The sequence below is a fragment of the Phaeoacremonium minimum genome, assembly GCF_000392275.1.
Source record: "Phaeoacremonium minimum UCRPA7 unplaced genomic scaffold PA7_03_scaffold_541, whole genome shotgun sequence".
Classification (NCBI taxonomy): Eukaryota; Fungi; Ascomycota; class Sordariomycetes; order Togniniales; family Togniniaceae; genus Phaeoacremonium; species Phaeoacremonium minimum.
The window spans coordinates 309096-322043 of record NW_006921443.1 but is presented as its reverse complement, the minus strand read 5'-3'; the positions used below and the strand labels follow the sequence as shown (position 1 = coordinate 322043).

General features: G+C 51.5%; 2 protein-coding genes across 2 annotated transcripts; one reads left to right on the top strand and one right to left on the bottom strand.

Annotated features, from left to right (window-relative positions):
* Positions 1–317: 317 nt before the first annotated feature.
* On the top strand, positions 318–1631 carry UCRPA7_7610 (hypothetical protein; the record flags this gene model as incomplete). Its single annotated transcript, XM_007920138.1, has 1 exon — positions 318–1631. The coding sequence occupies one exon, from the start codon at positions 318–320 to the stop codon at positions 1629–1631; it is 1314 nt and encodes a 437-aa protein (XP_007918329.1).
* Positions 1632–8428: 6797 nt separating this feature from the next.
* On the bottom strand, positions 8429–12593 carry UCRPA7_7609 (putative map kinase kinase kinase wis4 protein; the record flags this gene model as incomplete). The annotated part of the gene is made up of 2 exons (XM_007920137.1): positions 8429–8976; positions 9026–12593. 2 exons carry the CDS (start codon positions 12591–12593, stop codon positions 8429–8431), a joined length of 4116 nt encoding a protein of 1371 aa, XP_007918328.1.
* Positions 12594–12948: the final 355 nt, after the last annotated feature.

Below are 12948 nucleotides of genomic sequence, written 5' to 3'. Positions count from 1 at the left end.
TGGTGAGGCCATGAGAATGGAGCCGGGACGGTTCGACGATGGAGCTAAGGGTGTGTCACTAAGGGGCTCGGGTCGTCCGAAGTCAGCACTGAATGACTCTCTCTTCTTGGCCACGAGACCATCCCGCAACAGTAAAAAAAATCGCTTTTAAATCCTGAACAAGGGCCACGCCATTTACATCCCAGTGTGCTGCTTCTCTTTGGTTGTTTCTATTTCACTCTTTCCTTTTTTATGGAACTAATATGGGTGGTCTTGCTTTCTCTTCAGGTGTGGAGGCGCTTCACACCCCACGCTTGCCAGCCTTGGTCTACCACCACATGAGGGACAAAGTCCACACAATACTCCGAGAGGTCTTTGTTCATGTTGCAACTCCAATCGAAGGTCCAGGCAAGAGAGACTTTGGCGATATTGACATCCTTGTTGCAACCGAAAAGCAGCCAGTCGAGACCAATGATGGTACTCGAGGGTCATCGCCCAAACAGCTTCTAGCTACCATTCAACAAGCCTTGCAAGCGGAGAGGGCTATCTTCAACGGTGCAGAAGCTTCTGTCAACCTGACCATTCCCTGGCCAGCCGAGATTGCCTCTACTATAGATGGCGCCGCCGAAACAACTCAGGCCATTGGCGATGAGAGCCTGCTCGACGTCGACAGCTTACAACCCCGCTTCATTCAAGTCGATGTCCGCATCTGTGCTTCTACAGGGCAAATGCTGTGGATTCTCTTCAAGCATGCACACGGCGACTTTTGGAGTATCATGGGTAGTACGATTCGACCCTTTGGCCTGACTGCAGACGAAATCGGCCTCTACATTCGCATTCCTGAGATCGAGGACAACAACCGCAAGCTGGCCAAGGTCTTCCTAACGGATGAGCCAAAGGAGGTCTTACGGTTCCTGGGCCTCGAAATTGACAGCTATTGGGATAAGCCATTTGCTACCGCTGATGATCTTTACGAATACGCTGCGAGCTCCAAATTTTTCTGGATCGACCCCGAGGTCAAGGACGGTGAGCATGGGGATGGAGTGCATGAAAATGGCCCAGGGACTACGAGGCTCACAGTGGTTATAGGGCAAGGAACGGTTGAGGACGCCAAGATGCAGCTCAAGTCCAACGACAGACGACGAATGAACCAGCGACCTGTGTTTCGAGGATGGATTGAGGAATTTATCCCGCAGTGCCGTGAAAAGGGACGATTCCTGCCCTCCGATCCGGAGATGACTAGGGAGCGAGTGCGTGTACACGTCCGCGGCGACGCCTTCGCATGCTTCCCGGGAGTTGAGGAGGAATATATGAACCGGTTGACAGTGTGGATGGAGGAGAAGTCCAAGAACAACGCAATATCGATCATCAAGGACACTGTTCCGCATGATCTCGACCCTCAGAGGCGTGGCAATTTGATTACAGCACTCAAAAAAATCATCCTCATGGATGACGAAAGCTTTGGCATCCTTCCCGAACGACCGTTGAAGACTCCTGGTGGTATGTATCTCATTGAAGATATCCGCAACTGGATTACCGAGAACTGGCAGGGGGTTTATGAGATAGCCTGGCAGAAGCAGATCGAGCGGGCTCGGGAAGGAATGGCCCTAAAACAAGCGAAAAAAGAGAAGGCCGACAAGGGCGAAGTATGAGCGCGCTTTACAGACTCTTGGCCTTCACTATACATCATGTCTTCGTGTATTCTCAGGAGACTTGTCAGTATTTGCTTATAAGCGCGGTGTTTGGGACCATGGTAGCGTTGATCTAGGGACAATAATCGTTCACGAATTCTGATTCTGTTGCATCCTTCAAAGCGCTTGCCAATGCCCATGCGAGGCAGATATGCTTGAAGAGATCCCATCTGTGATGTGCCAAGACTGTCGGCACAGATCAATGTGAGGTTCATCATAGTGTATTATTTGCTGCCTCTGACCTACACACATCCAGGTCAATGTACCCTACTCAAACGCCGACAACCAGAAACAGCGACACAGAACAAGCCTCCTTCGCCGAGTAGTACATGACACAAAATGTACACAAATTTGTGATATAAAGTCATAATCGTTCATCATGCCCTCGCATTGGTACACCTTTTTGACCTCTTGATGCAGACTTTTGAGAAACCGCCAAGAGCCGCCCCTTTACACAATCCATGAACTCCAATCGTGACACGCTGAGGACGCAGCGACTTTGGACAAGAAGCAGTGCAACGTTACCACCAACGAGATGACTTCTCTTCCTCGAAAAGTGGCTCATCCTTGTCCATGCTCTCGTTGCCAAGTCCATCTGGAATATCGTAGCCCATCTCCCTTGCCTCCTCTGCTCTTTCTCGCTGTTCTCTCGCCCTGGCCAGAGCCTCAATTTTCGGTAGCATTTGTGGGTCGGGCCTGAAAGGTGGCAACAATCCCCTCCTAGCAAGCCTTCTGTTGAGCTGAATCCGTTGCTCGGCATTCATCCATGGCCTGTCAATCCGGTCGACTTGGCGTATGTCCGTGTCGGTACACCAATCCCAAGCGTCTGCGTACATGTCACTCAGCTCATCCCTCCAGAGCTTCGCAATTGGACGCAGGGTGCCGCCTGTAACCCATTCATCAAGCTTGACAGGAATGACATAGCCAAACTTGGGAGCATTGTGAGGTGTAGTACAAGGTCCATAACATATATCTCTATAGCCATAGAAGGACCACATCACAGACTCGGCGGCGTACCAGATCGAGCAGAGAAACAGCAGCAGGCCCAGGACTGTAAACTTGAACTTTGGCTTCGTGTGGTAGAGTCGAGGGATGGGAACGTGTATATACATCATGCTGCTGGGAGGAGTAGCTAGACACTGTGAACAAGTGGTAACGTGGTGATGATCCGGGGTGGCGGATAATTTGGAAGTAAGTTTGAGGTCGGAATGAGAGACCTTGTGCTCCAAGCGCTCGATGCCCTGTTTGGCGGTGTGAATACTGACAAGGCCAGTCTTGAGAGACTGTGTCATTCGCTCGTAAGTCTCGAGCTCTTCGTCGCGATCAGAAGCTACTTTTGACTTAATGTCTTCCTCAGTCTTGATCAATTCTGGCTTCAAAACCTCGTCGATGTCTGTAGGTTTGATATCGTGAGCAACGAGAAGCTCGGCTAGATCATCAAGAGTGGAATCTTCTATCTGATTTTCGCGGTGGATTGCTTGCAAGTCGTCTTTCACGGATGGAGGTTTAGCGGAATTGATCAGACGTGAGCGATTTCTCGGAAGAGATCGAGATCTTCTTGATGGGGCTGAGCGGGTGCGAGCTTGTTGCCTTTGGTCGCTCACTTGTTCCCTGCTGGCGCGAGGTGATATACTAGAAGGACGCGATGGAGGCTTCCCCAGTGGCGATGTTGAGTTTCGCGTACTCTGAACCGTGTCCGAGGGTGGTAAAATGCTTTCGACCTTCTCTATTTTTAAGGTTGCTGGGGTTTCAACGTACGCGCCGGTGACTTTGGGCGTAGGAAGACTGAGGGGATCTTGTTTTTGGGGGCGGGGTGTTGCCTCGACCTCTTCTTCTTCCTCCTCTGATTCGGGTGATGGAGCTCTGATGGATCCTCGCTCTGAGTGGTTGTCGAGAGGGGCAAATAATTTCATCTCCCCCTCGATGCGTTCTATCGGGTCAGAATCTGAATGCGCCATGCTCGATCGCTTGTCTGAGAGAGATTCCGCAGAAGGGTCACGTCGCAGACCAGCAAAGCCCACTGTGGGTCTAAGGTGTTCTGCTGGCTTGACCTCAGGAGCGCCTTCCTTCTTGTCTGTCTTTGTGCTACCGTTGTTTACACTCTGCACCTGCTTCGCGGAAACCCCGGACCCCACCGTAGATTTTTCATCCTTTCGTTTTACTTGATCATCCGGCCCAGGACTGTTGCTTGCCACCCGCGACAGCCTGCGTAGTAGATCTCGAGAGTCATCCCGGGACTGGGAGCTCCCCCTACTGGATAAAGTTACACCTTGGCCGCCTCTTTTGTCTGCCTCTGGGAGCTCAATAGCAGTATTAACGTCCTTTTCGCCCTTTTCTTTACTAGAGCTGCGGAAAATTGTCACTGGTGTATTTGGCACAAGCTTGCCTTCTTTCTCTGGAATTGTGTCCTTGTAAGACTGACGTCTTGTTCCAAGGCCACCGCTTGGGCTGGGTTCTCGCAACACCTCTCGGCTGGGTTTCCGACTTATCTCGGGCGAAAGAGATGGAGATTTTGAATTTCGTTCTCGAAGCTCGTCCAAACGTGCTGTAGCAAGAGCTTTCCTAGAGAGACTCTCGATTTCGCGGGCACGGATCTCGTCGAGTTTGGTATTCGTTCGTCGTAGTTGATTGAACGTCTGGCCACTCCCCTCATTTGCCGATTTGCCATTCTCCGAATCTGCTCCAACCTCTTGAGGAGGACTATTCGGAAATCGTGAAGCTGCTTCGATTTCTAGTTGTCGAAGCTCGTCGAGTTTTGTGTTTGTGCGGGCGGGAAATCGGATGCCGTCAGAAGGCCGCCTGTCCGTTCCAATTTCCAGGCGCTTCAGATCGTCCAACTTTGTGCTACTCCTCCTAGGTTTCACAGGTGGGCTGTTGGAAATTTGAAGGTCGCCAGCGGTGAAATCCTCTTCCGCCTGCCAGGCGAAGCTCTTGTTTGGGGAACGCGTTGGCGGAACGGTTCCTGGTCGTACCTTCGGCGAGCCCGCTCCAAATGGCATGCGGTCATGCTCGATAGAAGGGATAAGATCATCGGTGGCTCTTCTGTCACGGTCGATCTGCGCTCCCGAACTCGTTTTAGAACCGACGCCCTTCTCGGATGAAGTTATAACTCGCTTCAACCAGTCAGGGTCAGGCTTGGCCAGGCTGCCCCACGTCCTTCGTGGTGTTGATTCGTTGTTGAGACTGTTATTGCTTGTCTTTCGCGCGAGTTCGTGACCAGTCTCGGCTACCTTGGGCCCAAGCTTCGTTTTTGAGAACAACCCATTTTTGCCACCACTCATGCCCTCCACAGCGTTTCTATCCTCCTGATATTGCTTCAACTTGCGGTCGATATCGCTGACAGACTCCTCTCTCCCTAAACCAGAACTCCCAATGGAATTGAGTGTGTCCTCGCGACCGAGATCCCCTGAGCGCCGCGCCGCTCTTCTTTGGTGCCCAAAATCAAGGGGTCTCTGGGAGAAGAGTGCCTGCATGCTCTTTTTCTCGGCATCTTCTTTGGTGCGCCATGATCTCGGTGCAGGACTTGGCGATCCACGTGCTGCTAACTGCTCCTCAGCCAGCTTCTCTTCCGCTAGTTTGTATTCATCCGCAAAAGACATCTGCCGGCGCATTCTCGAATTCGAGTGCTGCAATGGTCTTGGTATCCGAGTAGTCTGTGGCGATGTGATCTTCTGGTCAGACGAAGAGTCCGAACTCGTAGGGCGGCCCTGCGCGTCGTTCCCCGCCATTTCCACTATGACATTCTCTTTTGATTCCCTCCGCGGGTGATAGTTCTTTGGCTGAGTTCTCCGGCTCACAAATTGCGGTGATGCGCTATGGCCATTAGATCGCGTCCTAAGAATATCTTTTGACTCCCGACTCTCACGCTCCGTCATCTTGCGCGGGCGGAGTGGATGGATCGAAGGGCGATTAAGAAGCGGGTAGCTGCATTCTTGATGACAAAAGCTCTTTGGTCGCGTCGCGTCGTGCCAAGTGACATCTCATTTGGTTAAGAAAGGAAGTTGAATGATCGCGCACCTGGTTGACGACAAGAACCAGTCCGCCGGAAAGCTGAAGAGGTCTTGTTTGGATCAAGCTTGGGATCTCGTCAACAACAGAAGGGTGGAGCACGGACCGCTCTCTCGGGGCCTTATCCAGACGCTAGTCTTATCGCAGGGAGTAGAGCCTCAGCTTCTAGTCACGTGGGACCCCCACTACGAACGGGGGTAGCCCCTGACCTACCCAGAATAGTCAGTAGCTAGCCTAGCATGCCTTCAGAGAAGTCAAAGACGAGGAGATCTCGTAGTATAGATATAGGAATTGTAATACGATTTATAGGTTGAAACATAAAATACTGATGTCAATAAAATAACCGAGAGCTGTAAGGCACTTTGGGAATTGATGTAAAAGAAACCCAACGAAAACATGGGCGCTCAACTACTGTAGGCTAGCCGGGCAATACAGAAGCCGAGACGAGGTGGTAAACAACCAGCTGACCTTTGGAATCAGTCCAGGTCATGCCCTTGAAATATCTGAAAAGCCACCCCGGCTTTCCCAATTGCTTGACAAAGCCCTGAGCTTAGTTCAGACCACCGCTCAATGGCAATTGACAGCGTAAAAGGCATCGAGCTTGTCCGTCCGCTTGGGCATCTGTAAGATGAATTCAACCAAACAAAAGCTGTTGCTCCCGCTAACCATTCATTCCAGCGAGGTGTACTCAACATCTCGCCACGCATTAGGCCTCTATCGCGGCATCGCCAATTGCTGCCGCTATGTTGTCCCCAAAGTAGTTTTCAGGGCTTCCCCGACTCGGCAACTTTTTGAAGATGCTCTGGCCAGGACGATCCTTCGGCTCTCTTCGCTACGAGTTGGTATCATCCACGATGACACCGATGAGCCACACTTTATCCACATCCCTAAGATCAACATCCAGGAGATGTTAGAGTGGAAGAGGCTGCCTCAGATTCCCTTCGAAGATCCCACATTTGACCTGGGCCTCCTGGGGATCATTGAGGACCGCCTCGATCAAGTCTGGACGGAAATGACCATACGACCACCTTGGAAAGTCATTGTAGTCCAACCAATTCAAAAGTCAACCCAGGATGATGATTCGGTCGTCTTTGAAGTGATTTTCGCAACCCATCATTCGATTGCAGACGGCAAAAGCACTGCGCTTGTCCATACGATTCTCCTCGAGGAGCTGAACAGAGCTTCGGCCCCACCATCGGAGCTGAGGGATCATGTCCTCACCCTGAAAGAGGTCCCGGTTTTGGCACCGTCGCAAGAAGAGCTGGTAAGATTCAAGATCAGCTGGTCCTTTCTGTTCCGCCGCCTTTGGAATGAGTTCGGCCCGGCGTGGCTGAAGGGAACTCCTCCAGTGAAGCCCTGGACCGGAAAGCCCATTGCGCTGGAGCCGCATGCTTTGCATTTGCGACTGGTCAATATATCGCCATCAACGCTAGCTTCTCTCCTCGCGGGATGCCGAGCGCACAAAGCAACTTTGACGTCGTTGCTTCATGTCCTTGTCCTCGCCTCCCTGTCCCGCCGTGTTCCTGCGGAGGCCGCGGAAGCTTTCAGGTCTTTCACTGCCATAAGTCTCGCGCCATTCGCGAGATTCCCTCCGGGTGAGGAAATCGACTTGTCACAGGTCATGACTGCCATGAATACTTCAACTCCGCATGACTTTGGGCCTCGGGTTCTTGCGCAACTTCGTCCGGCTCCGTCAAGCACGCCGGCTTCGGATGACGAAACGGAGAACACAATCTGGCAACTTGCCGCAACAGTACGCGCTGAGATCACAAAGAAGCTGGGGAGCCTACCGAACGACGACATAGCTGGCCTGATGGCCTGGGTGAGCGACTGGCGGCAGCGGTGGCTGAGGAAGATGGGGCAGTCGCGGGACGATACCTGGGGATTGTCCAACATAGGGTCGACTCGCTATAACTCATCTTCGGCTGTCGATGACAAGGACGAAGTCGGAAATTGGCGCATCGAACGATCCGTTTTCATCCAACCAGCGGCGGTTGTTGGCCCTGCCTTCTCAGTAAACGTCTCGGGTGTAAATGGTGGTCCGGTGACAATCTGTCTCGACTGGCAGGAAGACATCGTCGACGCAGAGGTGATTGAAGGGCTTGCAGATGATTTGAAAGCATGGTGCGAAAGGTTCGAGAAGACAGGCAAATTTGGGATATTCACGTGAGTCAAGGAGGATTGGCATTGAAAGCCGTCTCCGTCTGACAACACGTGCACTCGGAGGAGGTCCTGGCTATACGAGTGCTCTCATCGCCATAGAGATCACGGCACAAAGATTTATGGACTGATGTGGCCGCTGTTGTTCAAGAAAATTGGGCTGGGTAATATTTAATGTGAAATGATGATTGTAGTCAATGTTATTAAATTTTATGTGCAAGAGTCACTATTGGGCTCTGATTGATTTCTATTGAACCCGTCGAGTTGAAAGCCAACTCTTCTGATTCGACAGTGTCTTAGGACTGCCAAAAAAACTCGGTCTCATGTGCTGACCGGATACTAATAATGACGATACAAGTAAACCCGGCCGGACTCCAAACTCGTCGCTTCATTGCAATCTTGACTTGGTATAGTCGATGTATATGAGTCCACCATACATGATTTCGTTACAGGTGAGTTAGGAAAATTGAGGATAATGCCTCCAATGCATAATCGTGTATCGCAGGAGGTTGCGCCGTCTTACAATAAAGTTAAGGGGTGAAGAAGGCACATTCGGTCTGAGTGGGTGTCGCGTGTCAAATCTTCTCTTCCTAGTAGAAGCCGTCCACCCCAAAGCTTCCCCTACTTGAGGCAGAAGCCGTATTGGGTGTATTCTGTGCTGATGAGCTCGTGTCACTAGGTGTCGAAGGCTCCACAACACGGTTACGGATTGTCATGATCCATTCATGTTGAAGCAACTCAACAGCAGTTGCTCGCTTTGTAGAGTCGCGGACGAAGCAGCGCTTGAGGAAGTCAATACCTTCCGGACTAAGCTGATCTGTAGTCGGTAGTTGTGGGGGATTGCCTTGAGCAATGTTGTACATGATGGCCCACTCGTTGTCGAGATTAGCCCACGGTCGCCGGCCAGTGGCCATCTCAAGGATGACACATCCGAGAGACCAGACGTCCACGGCACCGAAGTGACCAGGGTTCTCTCCCTTGATCACTTCAGGTGACATGTACATCGGTGTGCCGGTCATGGACTTGTTTGGTTTCGTAGACGTCAAGTCTTGAACTAAAGTCCGGCCTTGACGAGCAATGACTTTGGCGGCACCAAAGTCGACATATTTAATGATGCCATTGTGGTCGAGCAGGATATCTGATACAATTAGTGATCTGATTGACTGGTCATTAAGGTGAAGACTCACTTTCTGGTTTAATGTCACGATGGCAGATCTTGACCTCATGAAGGTAAGCAAGACCTTCTAGGAGTTGTAGTGCATAAACCATAATGACTTGTTCGTCCTCAATTCGCCCGTGCTCCAAAAGATTTGCCAAAGAGCCTCCAGAGCAAAACTCCATGAATATGTAGACTCTGTCCCGGTGGACTTCAATGCCGTAATAAGAAACGACATTTGGATGGTCCACGGACTCCAAAACTCGCATCTCGTCTTTGATCTGTGTTGCAATCGTGGGGATGAGCTTTGGATCCTGCAAACGAATCTCCTTGACAGCCATGAGGTGACCAGTGTCGAGGTTCATCGCTGCATACACATTACCAAATGTGCCACCACCGACAAAGTGACCCTGCTGCCATCTCATTGTGAAGTTTGTGGCGGTAGATGAGAGGTAAGCAAGAGATCGGTCAACCTCGTTCGAGGCTTCTAGCACTCGGCCTAAAGCAGACCTCTCAGCCAAAATCTGCTTCCTGGCATCGTCGATCCTGGAAAGCTCTTCTAGCCTATGTTCAAGAACAAATAATGACGCCTCGTGGTCATCCACAATCTTGCCCTTATCCAGACGTTTGAATTGTCCCATGAGTGCCTCGACTCGCTGGCGTTCGGCTTGCGCGGCAACACTCGACCTTGCACCCATGATGTCGAAATGAGAAATGAGCAGCGACATACACCCCGCTACCTTTGCTCGCAATTTAGCATATTCATCATCCCCTAAAGCAAGAATATGTCTCCCCCTAGTCATACCCATGGCAAATTCCAAGGCGAGCACTGCCCAACGGAATGTCTTGCGGTCAGACGAGACGCAGTCGTCGCAAATGAAGCTTACCCAATCAAGAGCCAATTTCGTTAGCTTGATGTTGTTCATCTGCCGTCGATTGCTGTCCATGTACAACAGCGACCGCTGACCAAATTCTGTAGCGAAGACGAAACATGTTTGAATCAGATCTTGAACAGCCAGGCCTTGCGTTTGACTTCGAATAGTTTCAACACTGTCCATGAATGTATTGGACAGCCTGTATGCGACCTTTCGAATGTCCATGAGTCTCTGATTGACTCTCTTTAAATTTGATCTCTGCTCAACTACAACATCGAGTTGCGTGTCGATAAGGTCCAGGAATGTCTTCTTGGCGTTTACCAGACGGACTTGTGAGCCGCCTGCAACTAGTCGGATGTGGCCGAGCTTGAGGTCTAAAGGCTCCTCTCGGACCGTCAATGATATCTGTGGTCCGTACCAGCTTGGGGCATTCTCGGCCTTGATGATGAGAATGTAAGGATCCGTGGGATCTTCAGAGATGTGCTCGTAAGAGGCTGTGCCGATGATCGACTGTATCTCCTCAGGTCGGCCTTGCAGCGCAGGCGATGCCACGAGAATGACACCTTCATGTTCTAAGCTGCCCGTGTAGACTTGAAAATGGCCAGATTCAGCGAGACGGGCATATAAGTCGTCAAGCTTCTCAGGCCCAAAAGCTACGCTGAAATCCGTGGCATTCTCATAGTTCTCACTTAGCTGGCGTGAGAAGCGTTGGAGCATCCTCTGCCGCACCCGGACAGAGTCCAAGATTTGTTTGTATCTCCTGCTCATTTCAAAGGCGCTCTCTTTCGGTCGACGCTGGAGTTCCCTCTCGAAAGTGAGACTCAACCGATTGAAGGCCTTGAATGTCAGATTGCTAAATTGCTCAGCAACCTCCACATCACCGTGATGTAGGTGACTGCCGATGTAGTTAATGAAACCCCACTCCTGGAATAGCAGTTCGGCTTCCTTGAAAGTATTCTTGTTGCCATTCAATTTCCAATTTAGCATTTTGAAATAATACTTCAGCGCATCGAGTACAACCTGGTCAAAGGCCTCATCAATGCAAGGGGGTAGCTCCCAACCTGGTTCAGGTTGAAAGATCTCCAGGTATTCTAGCTTGATGCTGATGGCAAGGTTCAAAAGAACCTGAAACTGAGAAATCATTTGGTCCTGCAGCATTGGATTCTGCTGTGCAGACTCCTTCATCTTCTTCGCATAGGCCAGGCGGACCTTGATAATTTCCTCGATCAGGCGAGATGGAAAACTGATCAGTGTGAGAAGGTCCTCCATGTACGGGGGAAGGTGCCGCTTCTGGAACGCCTCGTGGTTCATGATTAAGGTCTCCTTGGCTTTTACTATTGTTGTTGTGATAGCTTTGAGCATACTCTTACGATAGCTCTTGCCCATAGATTCTTCTTCAATGTGGTCGTGCAAAGACTTCAATCCATCCTCCTTCAAAAGCTTGTCCAAGAAAGAGGATTCGTCGCTGATACCATTACCAACTGGCGAACGTTCCTTCGTCCGTAAGAAGTCAAGCTCGTCATTTCCTACCCAACTCCTCAGCACGAAGAGTTCAGTTCTGATCAACTCGTTGATATTGTACCAGGCGAGGACTGTGTCGCAAGCCTCCTGGAATAGTACCGATGATGCTGATTTATGAGCCGCTAGCAGAGAGGCTCGAGAAGGGTAGAGGGTCTCGACCTTTTCGATTTTCTGCACAACGTCTCGCACTTGATCGATTGGGGGTTTGCCTGCTTCGCTCTCGCCAGCTATTGTGAAGTTGATAATGTCGTCGATTGTGCGATCCAAAGTACCTCGGGCTTCTTCAACCATCCGCCGCTGCACGGCAAGATGTCGTCCGCATATTCTCGAGCGAATTCCGAGCCAGAGCTCCGCTTTTTGTGCTGTCTTGCCAATCTCTTGCTCAGATGACCCAATCAGTCGCTTCTTCTCCTGCCGGACAACATCTCCAGTGAGCACGGCTGCCAACATGCCGTGCCACTCTAACCTTTCTCGACTGTCGGGATCCCTGACATCCTCATCGGTTGGCTCGACATCTTCATTAGGCTGAAACAGATTCCTCGAGTCGTCCTCCTGCTCATTGCCAAAAGGTGCTTCTGAGCTAGGTGTTTCACCTTCCGAATCACTGTCAGGATCCCGGTCATCTACAGGGTACGAATAACCATCCGGGAAGTTGTAGTCTTGTTGTTGTGCATCCGTCTGCCTTAACCTCTGAACATAAGCCCGTTCCTGGCGTGCGAAGGTCGAGGTCCCTATGGCTCGTGGCCTGGAGGTGGATCGGTGGTCGGAGTTGGTATTGATATAGGATGGTCCCTGTTGCGCTGGTCGGCGCTGCGGCTGATAGGTATTCGATGGTGTTCTGGCCGGGCCGGTCGGTCTTTGAGGTCTTGTTGACGCCCCGTTGGTATAGACCGGCGTGGCTTCTGCAGTCGCCGCGCGGTGACGACTTCCCGCGCCGTTTACGAGGGAGTTGGGCACCAACGAAGACATGGAACTGGAGTGACTAGATGCGTCGGCATATCTGACCAAAGAGCCCAGCTCGTCCTGGCGTTCGAGAGCGTCGATGCCGTTCTGGTCTGGATGCGAATCGCCGGAGGACCCTGACTCGCCCGAGTCGATGGTGATGGCGTGCGGGCGGTAGATGGACTTGCCCTTGTCGGGTCGGACCTGATCGTCCTCGCCTTGGGAGAACCGTACGGCCCGAGGGGATGTCTCGGTGGCCATTTTGCGTGGTTCTGGTCGTCGGAAAAAGATGGCCGTCTGGGAACTCGGCCCCGAGGGCAAGGGCGATATCAATTCGACCTCGTCGACGGCTTTCTGGCAGCACTGCGGTATGTGCTTGCGGGCTCCCCAAGCCTAAGAGCCCAGAAAGAACTGATGAGCGGCACACACTCTGCCAGGGTGAAGGGAGCAATGATTACAGGAAATGAGGGTTATCCATGAGGGTTTTCGCAAAGGACAGGAATCACAGCAACGGGCTCAACACCTGGGCCGTTTGGGTCGTTGAGCCAGGCTTTGAGGCTAGAGAAGACTAGGCCAGCAGAGGCCGGAAATTGAGGTGAAGTGTGGCGACGAGCAG